Here is an 18333-nt window from a genome sequence, read left to right on the forward strand (position 1 = left end):
TTTTTGGTAGAGATGGGGTTTTACCATGTTGGCCAGGCTGGTCTTGAATTCCTGACTTCAGGTGATCTGCCTGCCTTGGCCTCCCAAAGTGCTGGGATTACAGGCGTGAGCTACCACACCCCGCCTTTCATTCTTAAGGGATTTTAACTATATACAGGATTCTAGGTTGGCAGGTTTTAATTTTCCCTTTTGTCACTTCAGAGCTGCTATTCCACTGTCTTCTGGCTTCCATTGTTTCTGATATTAAGCATTTTTTCTGCCTCATTTTCCTTTTCTTGCTGGAACTCCAGCTTTACATACGATAGATTTTTTGATTTTGTCTAATGAATCCCTAAGGCTTTGTTCTTTTTATTTTGTTTCGTTTTGTTTTAATCATTTTCTCTTTGTTTTTCAGATTAGATCATTTTCTTTTTTTTTTCAGACGGAGTCTCACTCTGTCTCACCCAGGCTGGAGTGCAGTGGCACACGATCTTGGCTCACTGCAGCCTCCACCTCCTGGGTTCAAGCAATTCTCCTATCTTAGCCTCCCAAGTAGCTGGTACTACAAGTGTGTGCCACCACACCTGGCTAATTTTGTATTTTTACTAGAGATAGGGGTTCATCATGTTGGCCAGGCTGGTCTCAAACTCCTGACCTCAGGTGATCCACCACACCTCGACCTCCCAGAGTGCTGGGATTACAGACGTGAGCCACCACGCCCAGCCTGGATTGAATAATTTTTGTCGCTCTTTCATCCTTTTTTTCTTTTGAGACAAGGTCTCACTGTGTTGCCCAGGCTGAAGTGCAGTGGCATGATCCTATCTCACCGCATCCTCAAACTCCTGGGCTCAAGCAATCCCACCTCAGCCTCCTGAGTAGGTAGGACTACAGGCACACACCTCTGCTCCTGGCTAATTTTATTTTTTATAGAGATGGGGTCTTACTATGTTGCCCAGGACGGTTCTCCCTTTAAATACTGACTCTTTACTTTGTCATTTCCAGTTTTCTGTTGAGTGAACTTTTTTCAGTTACGTTTCAATTCTAGAATTTCTTCCCTTTTTTTTTTTTCTTGAGACAGTCTCTGTTGTCGAGGTTGGAGTACAGTGGCGTGATCACAGCTCACTGCAACCTCAGCCTCCTGGCCTCAAGTGATTCACCCACCTTCACCTCCTGAACAGCTGGAACTACAGATGCACACCACCATGCCCAGTTAGTTTTTTTGTGTTTTTTTGTAGAGACAGGGTTTCACCATGTTGCCCAAGCTGGTCTCAAGCTCTGGGCTCAAGCAGTTCTCCTACCAGGGCCTCCCAAAGTGTTAGGATTATAGGCATGAGCCACTGTGCCCAGCCCAATTCTAAAATTTCTGTGTGGTTCTTTTTTATAGCGTCTATTATTTTTTTACAGAGATTTCCTATCTGTTCATTTATGACAAGCACATTTTCATTTATGCCCTTGAGCATAGTTATAACAGCTGCTCTAAAATCTTTATATGCTAAATGCATCATCTTGGAGTCAGTATGCAGCACCTTTTCTCTTTTATTGTTGTCCTATTTTTCTTTTTTTGTACTAGTAACTTTGGACATTGTGAATGATAAAATTATAGGCTCTGCATTCTTCTTTAGTCCTCTGAATAGTTTTGTTGTTGTTGTTGTTGTTTTGTCCCAGTAGGCAGTTAACTTGGCTATACTCAAACGTTAAGTTTTCTGTCTTGCCTATGGTAGGTGGCAACTGACATTCTTTTCAATTCTTTTAAACTTAGCTGGGCTCCTTAGTATCTGCCCCAGGTATGCTTAATTCAGGTGTCAGCTGGCAATTTGGGCAAGACTATACAAAGAATTTGGAACTCTGGTTCTCTGGGATTGGGGTTTTTGTTGGAATTTTAGCTGTTTTCAGCAGTAAGGCCTGCCTTAGGTGTGAAACCATAAAAAATCGGAATCTTACTAATGCCCTTCCTTTCTTTCAAGTGTCAACCCCCATCTACTTTCTTCCAGATTATGGCAGTTTTCCAATGCCTTCAGGTAGTTATAGGTTATCCAGAGTTTATAGTTGTCTGTGAGAGGTTCAGAAAAATGGAAACTACTAAGTCATTACCAAAATTAGAATTCTTTTTCGTACCTTTATTTTTTAAGACGAAAGGATAGCATTTTTAAAGTAGTGTGTCATGATCACCATGTTCCTATCAATATTAGTGATCATTTCAGTCAATGGAATAAATAATTCAGAAGGAATTGCTAAGCATGAAGATAGAAACTGCTTAAGCCAGGCAGGGTGGCTCATGCCTGTAATCCCAGCACTTTGGGAGGCCGAGGCAGGTGGATCACAAGGTCAGGAGTTCAAGACCAGCCTAGCCAACATAGTGAAACCCCGTCTCTACTAAAAATACAAAAATAATTAGCTGGCCGTGGTGGTGGGAGCTTGTCATCCCAGCCACTCAGGAGGCGGAGGCAAGGAGAAACCCTTGAACCTGAGATGCAGAGGTTTCAGTGAGCCGAGCTCCCGCCACTGCACTCCAGCCCGGGCGGCAGTGTGAGACTCTGTCTCAAAAAACAAAACAAAACAAAAATTAACTGCTTAATGGCTGGGCGTGGTGGCTCACCCCTGTAATCCTAGCAGTTTGGGAGGCCGATGATGGTGGATCGCCTTAGGCCAAGAGTTTGAGACCAGCCTGGCCAACATGGTGAGACCCCTTTTCTACTAAAAATGCAAAAATTAGCTGGGCACAGTGGCATGCGCCTGTAATCCCAGCTACTCAGGAGGCTGAGGCAGGAGAATTGCTTGAACCTGGAAGGCGGAGGTTGCAGTGAGCTGAGATCATGCCTCTGCACTCCCGCCTGGGCAGCAGAGCGAGACTCTGTGGAAAAAAAAAAGAAAAGAAAAAATAAATTAACTGCTCAAATATTTAGAGGAGAAGCACTGTTTTCCTTATATTTCTTCCACTCGAGGAATAGCACAGCTTTGTGTGACATGCTAATTTCTTCTCCAAGAGCTAAAGATGTAATTCTTGCTAAGTGCATGAATGATCTTATTGATAAATGGCACGTTTTTGGTCACTATTAACATGATGTTGAAAATGTGTGGTACGAAATAATTTTGAGTTCAGAGTCATTTTTAAAGTAAACTTAAAATTTCAAATATGTGAAGCTGGCACAGTTATTTGAATAGTCACCATTTCTATTGTATAATCTGTTTATTTAGAAATTTTTCATTTTGGAATATTCACTCAAAGGAGCATATAAGGTCAGGTGCGGTGGCTCACACCTGTAATCTCAGCCCTTTGGGAGGCCGAGGCGGGTGGATCACCTGAGGTCAGGAGTTCGAGACCAGCCTGGTCAACATAGTGAAAACCCCATCTCTACTAAAAATACAAAAATTAGGTGGGTATTGTGGCACACACCTGTAGTCCCAGCTACTTGGGAGGTTGAGGCAGGAGAATCGCTTGAACCCAGGAGGCAGAGGTTGCAGTGAGCCGAGATCATGCGACTGTACCCCAGCCTGGGTGACAGAGTCAGACTCTGTCTCAAAAAAGAAAAAAAAAAAAAAAAAAAAAACAGCCAGCCACGGTGGCTCACACCTGTAATCCCAGCACTTTGGGAGGCCAAGGCAGGTGGGTCACCTGAGGTTAGGAGTTTGAGACAAGCCTGGCCACATGGTGAAACCCTGTCTCTACTAAAAATACACAAATTAGCCAGGCATGGTGGTGTGTGCCTGTAGTCCCAGCTACTCAGGAGGCTGAGTCAGAATTACTTGAACCTGGGAAATGGAGGTTGCAGTGAACCGAGATTGTGCCAATGCACTCCAGCCTGGGGGACAGAGCGAGACTCTGTCTCAAAAAAAAAAAAAAGAAAAAAGCATATAAAATGTAAAGATACAATAAAGAGAATAATAAAATGGAAACTATTCATCTTTTACTAATTATTGACCCTAGTCAATTATTTATTTTTTTCCTTTACATCTGTTCTATCTTCTCTCTCTCTGTCTTTAAATTTGAAGCTCACAGGCATTGCCAAACATTGATAATTAGGGCAAACGAGATTGCAGGTCTATGATAACGTACAGTCTGTCCTGGCAATAATAACAAACATTGCCATTCATTCATTTTTTTATTTATTTAGAGATGGAGTCTCACTCTGTTACCTAGGCTGGAGTGCAGTCACATGATCTCGGCTCACTGCATCCTCCGCCTTCCCAGTTCAAGTGATTCTCCTGCCTCAGCCTCCCAAGTAGCTGGGATTACAGACATGCACCACCACGCCCAGCTAATTTTGTATTTTTAGTAGAGATAGGATTTCACCATGTTGGTCAGGCTGGTCTCGAACTCCTGACCTCACGTGATCCGCCTGCCTTGGCCTCCCAAAGTCCTGCATTACAGATGTGAGCCACTGCACCCAGCCACCTATAATTTAGTAGGGAAGTTCTAAATTCCTCAGATATCTGCTAACTGTAGTTCAGATAGCTGTTTAAGTGCCAACAAGTTGGAAATTTCAGTGAAGTCATCTTTTAAAAAAGTGTAACTTGGGACCTTGGTAAGACTTTCCACAGCTTTTTGAATGCTCGTTTTTACATTTTTATTCTAAATTATAAACATAAGTGTTATATTTGGGCTGTTTCTTTTGCAGAAAGAATTAGGATTTTTCCTTTGAAACGCAAATTGCAGCAGATTTGAATCAATATAAAAGGTTGAAATTAGTAGGAGAGAAAGAGCAAAAAGCACTAAATAACTTCAACTTGAGAACATACAGTTTCTTTTTAATAGTTCTGGGCAATTTGAAGTAAATCTACAGATGGCCTCAGGCGGCAAATGTGTGAATTGTGGTGGAGGGAGAAAGCATATAGCCATGAAATACCTCAAGGCAGGATACTAATTTTACAGAACTGAAACTCCTTTAATTTCCACGATTAACGCCAATAAAAGACAATCTTAACTTATTTTTTCAACTAGATATGAAGAAGCTGAAGTCCGGAAAAAACTTGAGGAAAAAGACAGGCAGGAGGAAGCACAGCGGCTACAACAAAAAAGGCAGGAAACAGGAAGAGAGGATGGTGGCACATTGGCTAAAGGTTCTTTGGAGAATGTATTGGATTCCAAAGACAAAACCCAAAAGGTATTTCAAATTTAATGTGTGAGTTAAAAGACCGTTTCTGCTTGTTAGATGACTTGCTTAAAAAGAGTTGAGATACCACTATAAAGTTCTTTTAGGCAACAAGGATGAAATTTAATGTTTTTTTTTGTTTGTTTGTTTTTTGTGAGACGGAGTCTCGCTCTGTCACCCAGGCTGGAGTGCAGTGGCGCAATCTCGGCTCATGGCAAGCTCCGCCTCCCGGGTTCACGTCATTCTCCTGCCTCAGCCTCTCCGAGTAGCTGGGACTACAGGCGCCCGCCACCACGCCTGGCTAATTTTTTGTATTTTTTAGTAGAGACGGGGTTTCACCGTGGTCTCGATCTCCTGACCTCGTGATCCGCCCGCCTCGGCCTCCCAAAGTGCTGGGATTACAAGCGTGAGCCACCACGCCCGGCCGAAATTTAATGTTTTGATTAGAAATTTATTTAAGGCTAGGCATGGTGGCTCACGCCTGTAATCCCAGCACTTTGGGAGGCCAAGGTGGGCAGATCACTTGAGGCCAGGAGCTCGAAACCAGCCTGGCCAACGTAGTGAAACCCCGACTCTACTAAAAATACAAAAGTTAGCTGGATGTGGTGGCACACGCCTGTAGTCCCAGCTACTCAAGAGGCTGAAGTGGGAGAATTGCTTGAACCCAGGAGGCAGAGGCTACAGTGAGCTGAGATCGTACCACTCTACTCCAGCCTGGGCAACAGAGCAACACTCTCAAAAAAAAAGAAAAGAATTTGAATTAAATATTCTAGCCTCAGTTGACTTCAGATTTTTCTATGAATTTCTATGGCAATATTTTCTATGCATTAATTCGTTTTTTAGCAGATATTATAAACTTAATTAGAGCAATAGAAAAATCATTTGAGCTGAGCTGTGATTTATCATATCTGCATTCTGGTCCTATGTCAAAACTTTTTTAACCACTCTGGGACTCAGTTTTCTTGTTGCCCAAATTATAGTCTTGAAATAGACAATTTTTAAGTTGCTTCTTTCTAATCATGTAATTTACATTAAAAGGTTTAGTATACTACTTTGTTTGGTACCAAGCCTTTTATCTGTTTCTGAGGTCTCATTCTTTTTCCTTTGCTTTCTCCTTCTTTTTCTCCCCCAGTTTTCCCTTTTTTTTTTTTTGAGACAGAGTCTCATTCTTGTCGCCGAGGCTGGAATGCAATGGCGTGATCTCGGCTCATTGCAACCTCCGCCTCCCAGGTTCAAGTGATTGTCCTGCCTCAGCTTCCCAAGCAGCTGGGATTACAGGCACCCGCCACCACACCTGCCTAATTTTTGTATTTTTAGTAGAGATGGGGTTTCACCATGTTGGCCAGGCTGGTCTCGAACTCGTGACCTCCAGTGATCTGCCTGCCTCAGCCTTCCAAAGTGCTGGAATTACAGGCATGAGCCACTGCGCCTGGCTCTTCTTTTTTTTTTTTTTTTTTTTTTGAGACAGAGTTTCACTCTATCGCTCAGGCTGGAATGCAGTGGTGCAATCTCAGCTCACTGCAACCTCTGCTTCCCGAGTTCAACTAATTCTCCTAGGCTTTAGCCTTCTGAGTAGCTAGGATTACAGGCACCCACCACCATGCCCAGCTAATTTTCGTATTTTTAGTAGAGATGGGGTTTCACCACATTGGCCAGGCTGTTCTTGAACTCCTGACCTCAAGCGATCTACCCACCTTGGCCTCCCAAAGTGTTGGGATTACAGGAGTGAGCCACCATGCCTGGCTTCTCTCCCATTTTTTCACATCTATTTAGTGACTACTTGTGGTCTTTTCAGCTACATCATCTCTTTGCTAAAAGCCATCACTGACTTAGTCTGTAGCTGCCAGCTATCACTGTACCTCCCTTCCTTTACCTCCTCAGAAACTATTCTTCCTAAAATATAAGTTGAAATCCATGGGAAAATTTCTGCTTTGACTTTTTTCTTAGGCATTTTTCAGTTATCATTCCGTGTGGATCATCATCCCTTTCATTAAAAAGTCGTTGTTGGCTGGGTGTAGTGGCTCACACCTGTAATCCCAGCACTTTGGGAGGCCAAGGTGGGCAGGTCCTTTGAGTCCAGGAATTTGAGACCAGCCTGGGCAACATGGAAAAACCCCGTCTCCACAAACTTTTTTTTTTTTTTTGAGATGGAGTTTCACTCTTGTTGCCCAGGCTGGAGTGCAGTGGCGTGATCTCAGCTCACTGCAACCTCCACCTCCTGGGTTGAAGCAATTCTCCTCCCTCAGCCTTCCAAGTAACTGGAATTATAGGCATGCACCACCACGCCCGGCTAATTTTATATTTTTAGTAGAGACAAGGTTTCTCCATGTTGATCAGGCTGGTCTTGAACTTCCAACGTCAGGTGACCCACCCACCTTGGCCTCCCAGAGTGCTGGGATTAGAGGCGTGAGCCACCATGCCTGGCCTCTACAAACATTTTTTTAAAAATTAGCCAGTCATGATAGTGCACACCTGTAGTCCCAGCTACTCAGGAGGCCGAGGTGGGAGGATCACTTGAGCCCAGGAAGTCCGGGCTGCAGTGATCATGCAACTGCACTCCAGCTTGAGTGTTAAGAGTGAGACCCTATGTCAAAAAAAAAAAAAAAAAAGGTCTAACTGGGTCCTTTGTTTCCCCATCTATAAAATGAGTTAGTACCATACAGGATTATCCCATGTTGTCTTGGTTAAAAAATATAAACTACATAGGCCGGGCACAGTGGCTCACGCCTATAATCCCAGCACTTTGGGAGGCTGAGGCAGGCAGATCACAAGGTCAAGAGATCAAGACTAGCCTGGCCCCATCTCTACTAAAAATACAAAAATTAGCTGGGCGTAGTAGCACACGCCTGTAATCCCAGCTACTCGGGAGGCTGAGGCAGGAGAATTGCTTGAACCTGAGAGGCAGAGGTTGCAGTGTGCCAAGATCGCACCATTGCAATCCAGCCTGGCAACGGAGAGAGACTCCGTCTCAAAAAAAAAAAAAAAATGTAAACTACATAAGCAATACTTTGTATTAGTTCATTTTGCTTTAATTATGTGGTGGAGGACACTGAATGGGATAGCCAGAATTTTAGTTTGATTGTAAGAAGTACTTTCTAATCAAATTAAATACAAAATTTCTGTAGCAGTTTGTGCTGTTAAATTATATTTGGTCTTTAATTGAAGTAAATTTTGAGGAAATGTTCTATGATTCTGAAAGGTTGCTAGTTATTTTAGCTGTTGTCTACTGCCAAAGAAACCTTTTAATATCATTATAAAAGGCCAGTACTCTGCACACTTCGTTTCCTAGAGTTTCCATTTAAGAGAAGTAAATGAAGTATTAAAGTTGAATTTTTTGTGTCTATGAAAGTTGAAACTTTTTTTTTCCCTATGCAATAGAGCAATGGTGAAAAGAATGAAAAATGTGAGACCAAAGAGAAAGGTAAGTGTGTACAGAAAGAGGAAGTTGTTTTAGGTTCTGAGATCTTTTAATCAGAATAAGCATCAGGTTTTATACAATGAGATTCTTAGCATTGTTGTCTAATCTCTATGTAAGCTTTATCATTTTTCCTAGTCTGTACAATTATATTGAAAATGTCTGAGGTTATTTTTTTGTATTTATCATGGGGGATATTTTATGAATAATTTTAACCTTACAAGTTAAACTGGTAATATGCAGTTGAAAAATGTCAAAACCAAAGCTTGTACTTGTTTTCTTTTCAAGATGCAGTTTAGCAATAATGGTTAAGAACATGGACTCTCAGAAGGCAAACTGCCTGAGTTTGAATACTGGTTCCTTCTCTCCCTTTCTGCCTGGTTTTCAGAATGTTGCTTAGACATTCTACCTTTGTTTCCCTGTCTGTAAAGTGAAGATAATAATAGTACTTATTTCATAGGGTTGTTGTCAGGGTTGAATGAGCTAATATATGTAAATTCTTAGAATACATGGGAAACTTTAAGTAGGACTTGTTATCATTTATGACTAGGTTGTAGATTTAATTTTTTCTCCCCACATCCATCCTGTGGTCAAGGACTAAATTACTTAAGAGTCATTTACTTCCCCCATAAAAAAAAAATCCAGGCCAGGCACAGTGGCTCATGCCTGTAATCCCAGCACCTTGGGAGGCTCAGGCAGGAGGATCGCTTGAGCCCAGGAGTTCAAGACCAGCCTAGGTAACATGGTGAAACCCCTGTCTCTACAAAAAAATACAAAAATTAGCTGGGTATGGTGGTGGACGCCTGTAGTCCCATCTACTCAGGAGGTTGAGGTGGGAGAATTGCTTGAGCCTGGGAGGTTGAGGCCGCAGTGAGCCATGATCACACCACTGTACTGCAGCGTATGACAGTGAGACCCTGTCTCAAATCCAAACCAGTAATATGGAAATTATCCATAGGTGTTGTTGATGCTCTAGTGACAAATATGTGACCTAAACAAGACTTTGGAAATTCTCTTCATCTACTAGAGACATTTTCCTCTCTCAGAAAAGGTTTACCTTGTCTACAGCCATACCACCTAATGCACCCGATCTCCGGAGCTAAGCAGGGTCAGGCCTGGTTAGTACTTGGATCAGAGAAAAGGTTGAACTTAAACATAATTATAGGTAACAGTAAAATAAATTCTCTACTTAAAATATTGCCATACAACAATTATAAAAATAAACTGAGTGTGCTATAAGTACTTCCCTAAAAGCTATTACTGATTCATTCCAAGATTAGTTTTTATGCATTTGTTCCTTTGTATGTCATCCTGCTTAAATGTTGTCCTTCTCAGTGGTTTGTTATCAACTTTTTTGGTCTGTTTTGTTAGCATACACTTGATGGCTAGAGATGGAAGGAGGACGATTATTAGCAGCTATATGTCTTTTAGCATAGGAGCTACTGAGACTACTTTTCTCACAGCTCACTGCTGAAACAGCTTTTTATATAATCTCAACTCTCTTGTAGTGCCTTTTAATCTTTCACTTCAGTAGAGCTAAGGAAACATAGTAACATAGGGAATATTTATTTTGACAGATTGCTGCCCTCCCCCAAAAGTAAATAAATTAAATATTGCATTAGCTTTACTTAGTTTCCTTTTTCTTAGTCTTCTTAGAAAATAAAATAATCTTTTTTCCTTCTGGCTGGGAGCTAACAAATGAACAACATCAAGTAGAATGAGAATTGGCAAATTTTTCTTAAAGGGATAGATAGATGGTAAACATTTTAGGCTTGGGGAACCTTATGGGCTTGGAGAGTCCTGTGGTCTCTGACACAACTATAGATCTCTGCTGTTGCAGTATGAAAAAATGTGTAAACAAACTAGTGTGGCAGTGATCCAGTAAAAACAGATGGCCATAGTTTTTCAACCTCTGATGTAGAATAGCAAGCTTTTGACTTGTTATTCTAAGAATACTTGGATATCTAAGTTTTTCAAATAGCTACCGTAAGACTGCCATCAGAGACCTTTTGAATTTAGAACTTTTCCAGAATTTTAGAACCATAGATGTTTCTTTCTTCCAGTTAGCATTTTTCTAATGTCTTAATTTTTGAAAACATACTATTTTCCTAAGACACATATATTAATGTTCTTTATTTTATAGTGGTAACAGAGTCAATACCAGGTGTAGCTGTAAACTCAACAGAAAGTTTTGATTTTTAAGTCTTTGTAAACAGAGCATTGAACTGGTTTCTTGATAAATGTTAAAAACACAAGGCCAGGTATGTGGTGGCTCATGTCTGTAATCCCAACACTTTGGGAGGCCGAGGTGGGCAGATCACTTGAGGTCAGGAGTTCCAGACCAGCCTAGTCAACATGGTGAAACCCCATCTCTACTAAAAATACAAAAATTAGCCAGGCATGGTAACAGCCTGTGTTCTCAGCTACTTGGGAGGCTGAGACAGGAGAATCACTTGAACTTGGGAGGTGGAGGTTGCAGTGAGCTGAGATGGTGCTACTGCACTCCAGCCTGGGTTACAGAACGAGACCCTGTCTCAAGAAAAAAAACAAGTTATATTTAATGTTAGTTTCCAAGATAATAAATGGTATGATGGAGTAGTAAATATGTGGCATCCATATATATTCAGTATACTTTGCTCTTCTAGAAAAAGCTGTTTGTCCTATGTTTTGTGATGTCAGCACATCTTGTGCCGTTTCTTGTCACTTATACTGTCTCTCTCAATTCCAAGGAGCAATCACAGCAAAGGAACTATACACAATGATGACGGATAAAAACATCAGCTTGATTATAATGGATGCTCGAAGAATGCAGGATTATCAGGATTCCTGTATTTTACATTCTCTCAGTGTTCCTGAAGAAGCCATCAGTCCAGGGTGGGTTATTGTGTAGTAAAGTAGTAAACTGTGTAGTAAGTAGTAAACTGTGGACCTTAGTAAATGTTACTACTTAGCATCCAAGCTAAATATGATAAAGTAGTCTTTTCCTCGTAACCTTTTAAATCTTTGTCTCTTTTTGTGTGTGTGGGTGGGGGGGGAGGGGAGGGGGAGGTACATTTTAGGAGCAGAGGTTTAATAGGCAAAAGAAAGAGAAAGAAGGACAGCTCTCTCACTTTTGAGATTGAGGGGTGCCCAAGTGGGATTTCCCTAAATCTTTGCTTCTTAAAGACACCCTTGACCCTTTTTGAAGGTTGAAGTTATGGATTTGCTAACTTTTGATTTGGCTGTTTTCTCCTATTTGTGGTATTTAGAATCTCATCAAAAAAGAAATGAAGTTGCCTTTTCCCTCTCTCCCCAGGTGTTTGTTAACTGATTTTTCCTATTATTTTCTGTTTATAAGCATGTGAATTGTATGTGCCAAATTGATTAAAATTGTGAACTAATTGAATTGTTTTACATACTGAAATTCCCTATATTTTCTGTGATACACACTATACAAATACTTTGTGTGTGTGTGTGTGTGTGTGTGCTTTAGAGTATAGTCTCTGACGCCAGACTCTATTCAAATAACTGTCACTTACTAGTTGCATTATTACTAGGTAGTGACCTAACATTTCTAAGCTCATGTTTCCATCTGTAAAATGGGGATAATAGTGGAACATATCTTACAGATGTTTCAGGAGATTTAAATGAGAAACATTGTATACACACACACACTTTAGCACAGGTCCTGGCACAAGTAAGGACTTAATTTAAAATTTTTTCTTTCTCTTTTGGTAAGTAGGCCTTTAACCTATGAAATAATTTAAAGTGACTTGCATGGGTATATTGTGTATTGGAAATCATGGCATAGTGGCAGAGCTAAACCTCCAGATAAAGGGCTATTTTCACTATTTTGAGCATTCTTATATAGATCCTATTACCTCTCTTGGTCTTGGTCTAAAATTATATATTTTTTAAATTAGGTAATAAAATCTGTATAGTTCTTGGCATATTGCAGATGCTTGATAAATGTTTGACCTGAAGCGTAGAGTGCTTTGTAAATAAGCTATTTAAAAATTACAGCTCTTAGGCTGGGCGCAGTGGCTCACACCTGTAATCCCAGCACTTGGGGAAGCCGAGGCAGGCGGATCACTTGAGGTCCGGAGTTCCAGACCAGCCTGGCCAAGATGGTGAAACCCCATCTTTACTAAAAATACTTCAGCCAGGTGAGGTGGCGCATGCCTATAATCCCAGCTACTCGGGAGGCTGAGGCTGGAGAGTGGCATGAACCCAGGAGGCGGAGGTTGCAGTGAGCTGAGATCACGCCACTGCACTCCAGCCTGGGCTACAGAGGGAGACTCCGTCTCAAAAAAAAAAATTAGAGCTCTTTGAGGAAGATGCTGTCGAAGGTAGTGCTGAGCTGTGGTCAGCCCGCCCCTGCTCCTGGTGTACTACTGTTGCTCTCGCGGAGGAACCGGTCGGTCAGGAAGCCGCACAGCAGCCGTGGCTTTTAAAGATACTGGAAAGGGCCGGGCGCGGTGGCTCACGCTTGTAATCCCAGCACTTTGGGAGGCCGAGGCGGGCGGATCACGAGGTCAGGAGATGGAGACCACGGTGAAACCCCGTCTCTACTAAAAATACAAAAAAAAAATTAGCCGGGCGTGGTGGCGGGCGCCTGTAGTCCCAGCTACTCGGAGAGGCTGAAGCAGGAGAATGGCGTGAACCTGGGAGGCGGAGCTTGCTGTGAGCCGAGATTGCGCCACTGCACTCCAGCCTGGGCAACAGGGCGAGACTCCGTCTCAAAAAAAAAAAAAAAAAAGATACTGGAAAAACACCCGTGGAGCTGGAGATAGCGATTCACTGAATTCGAATCACTCTGAGCCACAGCATAAAATCCCTGGAGAAGGTGTGTACTGACTTCATCAGAGGAGCAAAGAAAAAGAATCTCAAAGTGAAAGGACCAGTTCAGATGCCTACTAAGACTTCGAGAATCACTACAAGAAAACCTCCTTTTGGGGACGGTTCTAAGACATGGGATCATTTCCAGATGAGAATCCACAAACAACTCATTGACTTGCACATCCTTTCCGAAATTGTTAATAAGATTACTTCCATCAGTATTGAGCCAGGAGTTGAGGTGGAAATCACCATTGGAGATGCTTCGGTCAACTATTTTAATAAATTGATTACTGGTTGTTAAAAAAATATGTATTAGAGTGCTCAGTCTAATTAAACATGTGAATATATTCCCAGGATTTGAACAGACGAAGTTATAATTAGTCTTGGGTAGTCTAATCTGTATTAATAGAGAGCTGGTGGTCTTTATTACTGAGTTTACATGGAAGTTTCCCAAAATGTGAGATTTGGACTCCTATGAAACTCAAGATGATTTTAGGTTGAAGGTGAAAGAACAATGAAATGCATCTGAGAAAATTCTCTTTTAATTAATGTTACAGTCCTTTTGAGTTAGTTTAAAGGAGTTTCACTTTGGTGCTAGTATATCTTTTAAATACTTGCTAATCTCTCAACTGAAGGGAACAGGTCTCAGAGCTTTCTGTAGGTAACAGTACCTACAACTAGCTGATAGTGATTACTGTATTTTTTCATTATCTATTTTTATTTATTTATTTTTGAGACAGGGTCTCACTCTGTGCCTGGGTTGGAGTGCAGTGGCATGATTACAGCTCACCACAGCCTTGACCTCCTGGGCTTAGGTGATCCTCTCACCTCAGCCTCCTGGGTAGCTGGGACTACAGGCACACGCCACCATGCCCAGCTGAGTTTTGTATTTTTTTGTAGAAATGGGGTTTTGCCACATTGCCCAGACAGGTCTCAAACTCCTGGGCTCAAACGATCCTCCCACCGTAGCCTCCCAGAGTGCTTGGATTATAGATGTGAGCCATTGCACCCGGCCTATCTGTTAGGTTTGGTGGTACATGTGAAGGTTTGTTACATAGGTAAACGTGTCACGGGGGTTTGTTGTACATACATATTTTATCACCAGGGTATTAAGCTCAGTACCCAATAGTTACCTTTTCTGCTCTTCTCCCTCCTCTTACACTCCCCCCTCAAGTAGACCCCAGTGTCTGTTGTTTCTTTTTTTGTGTTCATAAGTTCTTACCATTTAGCTCCCATATTCTTAAGTTTTAATACATTATAGTATTATATACCGAAGTACTCCTGTCCTAAGTGTCTAGCCCAATGAATTTTCATTAACTGAATGTACCCACTTAATTAGCATCCAGACCAAGAAACATAACGTTATCATCCCTCCTGAACCCGATATGCCCCCTGTGAGTTACTACCCGTATCCCACTGCCCAAGGAAACCACCAACTTCTAACAGAATATATTCTTTTTGTCTGCTTTTGTACTTTATATAAATGAAATTTACAATATGTAATCTTTTATATCTGTCTTCTGTACTCAACCTATGTTTGTGACAGTCATCTCTGTTATTGTGTGTAGTTGTAGTTTGTTCATTCTCATTGCCATAAGATGTTCTGCTGTGTGAATACCACAATTTACTTAAATATTTTATCTTCAGACATACCTTTTACTTATTGGATATGATGCTGTTTTTTCATGTATTTTGGGCTATACAATTTCCTATTAAATTTATTTAAAAAATTGTTTTTAATTAAATTAATTAAATTTAATAAAAGACAAGTAGAGCAGAGTTGGAGCAAATTGTGAAGATGGTACATAAAAGACAGAAGTTTGAGAAATGTTGGCTGATACTGTCGTTTCCCAAAGTGTTTTCTGTAGAATACTAATCCTGAAAACAGTATTTAGGTAAATACATGCCTAGGGTTGGAAATAGTCTTTAAGAATAACACATTTTATTTTTTTTCCTTCTTTATTGACCAAGCATCCTTCTGATCTGTGTACATCAGGAGAAGATATTATTAGACAATATATTTCTTCTGCTTCTTTACTTCCTAGAAGATACAGTAACCAACATTATTATATAGGAACTGGATTTTAAAATTAAAATGATCTTACTTGGTTTTACTTGTGGATAAAAGTTGTACCAGTCCGGCCCAGCTTGCCAGTATCGTCAGTTAAATATTGAAATGTCACTATATACTAAGTGCTTTGCTAAGAATAATATGGAGCTCCTTACCCAGAGGTGTAAATCTGTATTATTCACTCATTCAATTATTAAATCAATTTTTTTTTTTTTGAGACAGAGTCTCGCTCTGTTGCCCAGGCTGGAGTGCAGTGGCGTGATCTCGGCTCACTGCAACCTCCATCTCCTGGGTTCAAGCTATTCTCCTGCCTCAGCCTCCTGAGTAGCTGAGACTCCAGTCATGCACCACCACTTCCAGCTAATTTTTGTATTTTTAGTTAGAGACAGGGTTTCGCCATGTTGGCCAGGCTGGTCTCAAACTCCTGACCTCAGGAGATTAGCCAGCGTTGGCCTCCCAAAGGGCTGGGATTACAGGTGTGAGCCACCGCGTCCAGCTGATTAAACCAATATTCACTGAACACTTTCTCTGGGCTGGGTTACTATGTTCTAAGTGCTGGGCCAAGCCATTGAACAAACAAAAAATTGTCTTTGGAGCTTTTAACAGAGAGGTGAGATAGGTAAGACGTACAATAAAAGCTTGAAATGTTTAGTTTGTCTTACGTTGAGTGCCTTGGAAATGGGAATGTCATGTGTGCGTGTGCATGTGTGTGTGTTTAGAAAGGCCTCACAGAGAAGTTACTAGTAAATCTTGAAGAAATAAGGGAAATGAGTGATGCAGCTATCTGAGGGAAGCAGATTCCAGACAGGGAAAAAGCAAGAGCAGCGGCCCTTAGGGAAGAGCATGCCTGGATGAACCAGGAATAACAAGGAAGCCAGTGGCTGGAGCGAGTAAAGGGGGCCAGTAGTTAGGGATGAGGACTTTGAGGCTTGAGGGTGTATGTTTGTGGCAGGCCATTGTAAGGACTTTAGCTTTTTTTTTTTTTTTTTTTTTTTTTGAGACAGAGTCTTGCTTTGTCGCCCAGGCTGGAGTGCAGTGGCATGATATTGGCTCACTGCAACCTCCACCTCTCAGGTTCAAGCAATTCTCCTGCCTCAGCCTCCTCAGTAGCTGGGATTACAGGTGCCTGCCACCATGCCCGGCAAATTTTTGTATTTAGTAGAGACAGGGTTTTACCATGTTGGCCAGGCTGGTCTTGAACTCCTGACCTCAGGTGATCCACCAGCCTCAGCCTCCCAAAGTGCTGGGATTACAGGCATGAGCCACCACGCCCAGCTGGACTTTAGCTTTTATGTGAGCAAACGATGATGTGAACATTGTGCTTTAATGTAGAGTTGGTGTTATTCACAGTTGATGGTTTTAAGAGGCAGCATAGCAAAGAACATGTACATAGCCAGATTGCCTGAATTTTAATTCTGGCTCCACTTACCTTGAGCGAGTCACTTAACCTGTTCATGCCTCAGTTTCCCCAAAATAGAAATAATAACGTTCATCTTACAGGATTGTTGTGAAGACTCAATGGGTTCAATCAGAATAAAGCATTTAGAATGGTATCTGGCACATGGTAAATGCTATATGTGTTTGTTGAATAAACATCCTGGTATATGGTGGACTATTAATATAAGAGAACTGAAATATGAATAATATTACCCAGGTGATTCCCTAGTTTATATTGGGCTGAAAGAGGAGCTCAGATAATTTTGTCTGTTTTCAGTTTTGCTCCCCCCCCGACTTTCTTTTAAGAGGTCAGAATGAAAAGAATTCAGTCGTCTTTTAGTCTCTAATAACTACTAAAACTATGTTTCCAATATTATACAGTAGTGAAGGGGTTAAACATGTTAGGCTGTTTAATTTATAACCTCACCTGAGAAAAGAATCTACTTAAAATTTGCTATGGTGTGGTAAAGACTGTGGAACAAAACTGAGTGTCTTCTGTTAGTATATTAGGAACTCTTGTTGACTTTTGCCCCAATTTAAATGTTAATACATTTCAGAGTCACTGCTAGTTGGATTGAAGCACACCTCCCAGATGATTCTAAAGACACATGGAAGAAGAGGGGGAATGTGGATTATGTGGTACTTCTTGACTGGTTTAGTTCTGCCAAAGATTTACAGATTGGAACAACTCTCCGGAGTCTGAAAGATGCACTTTTCAAGGTTTGCAAGTTTCATTGTTTATTGTAATTGCAGGGCACCTCTGGTTGTTAGAAAGGCATGTTAACTAGTTGTTTATCTTAAATACTAAAAGATTCATCATGCCTTTTTCTTTTTTTTTTTTTTTTTTGAGACTGAGTCTCACTCTGTTGCCCAAGCTGGAGTACAGTGGCGTGATCTCAGCTCACTGCAACCTCCACCTCCCAGGTTCAGGCGATTCTCCTGCCTCAGCCTCCTGAGTAGCTGGGACTACAGGCATGAGCCACCACACCAGGCTAATTTTTGTATTTTTAGAAGAGAGGGGGTTTCACCATGTTGGCCAGGCTGGTCTCAAACTCCTGACCTCAGGTGATCCACCTGCCTTGGCCTCCTAAAGTGCTGGGATTACAGGCTTGAGCATCTGCGCCCAGCCCATCATGCTTTGATTGTAGAATTTTTTATAAATTCAGATTTAAAAGATTTGTTTTGGCTGGGCGTGGTAAAATTAAAAGTTAGGTAGGAAAAGATCTTATAAGATTTCAAGACGGCCGGGCGTGGTGGTTCACGCCTGTAATCCCAGCACTTTGGGAGGCGAGGCGGGTGGATCACGAGGTCAGGAGATGGAGACCATCCTGGCTAACATGGTGAAACCCCATCCTACTAAAAAATACAAAAAAATTAGCCGGGCGCGGTGGTGGGGGCCTGTAGTCCCAGCTACTCAGGAGGCTGTGGCAGGAGAATGGCAGGAACCCGGGAGGCGGAGTTTGCAGTGAGCAGAGATCGCGCCACTCCACTCTAGCCTGGGAGACAGAGCGAGACTCTGTCTC

The 18333-nt window shown here is 41.6% G+C and overlaps 1 protein-coding gene and 1 pseudogene across 3 annotated transcripts in view; both read left to right on the forward strand.

Moving 5' to 3' along the window:
- Positions 1-18333, forward strand: part of USP8 (ubiquitin specific peptidase 8) — a 74786-nt gene that overhangs the window by 29544 nt on the left and 26909 nt on the right. For all 3 annotated transcript variants that reach the window (XM_032174091.2, XM_032174090.2, XM_032174092.2), the window contains 4 exons: positions 4919-5081; positions 8448-8490; positions 11214-11358; positions 17368-17530. In XM_032174091.2, the coding sequence (XP_032029982.1) occupies positions 4919-5081; positions 8448-8490; positions 11214-11358; positions 17368-17530 (514 nt within the window). The remainder of the gene's footprint in view (positions 1-4918; positions 5082-8447; positions 8491-11213; positions 11359-17367; positions 17531-18333) is intronic.
- On the forward strand, positions 12801-13687 carry LOC116482370 (small ribosomal subunit protein uS10-like; annotated as a pseudogene).

This window comes from Hylobates moloch, unplaced genomic scaffold, assembly GCF_009828535.3.
Source record: "Hylobates moloch isolate HMO894 unplaced genomic scaffold, HMol_V3 SCAFFOLD_14, whole genome shotgun sequence".
NCBI classification, from domain to species: domain Eukaryota; kingdom Metazoa; phylum Chordata; class Mammalia; order Primates; family Hylobatidae; genus Hylobates; species Hylobates moloch.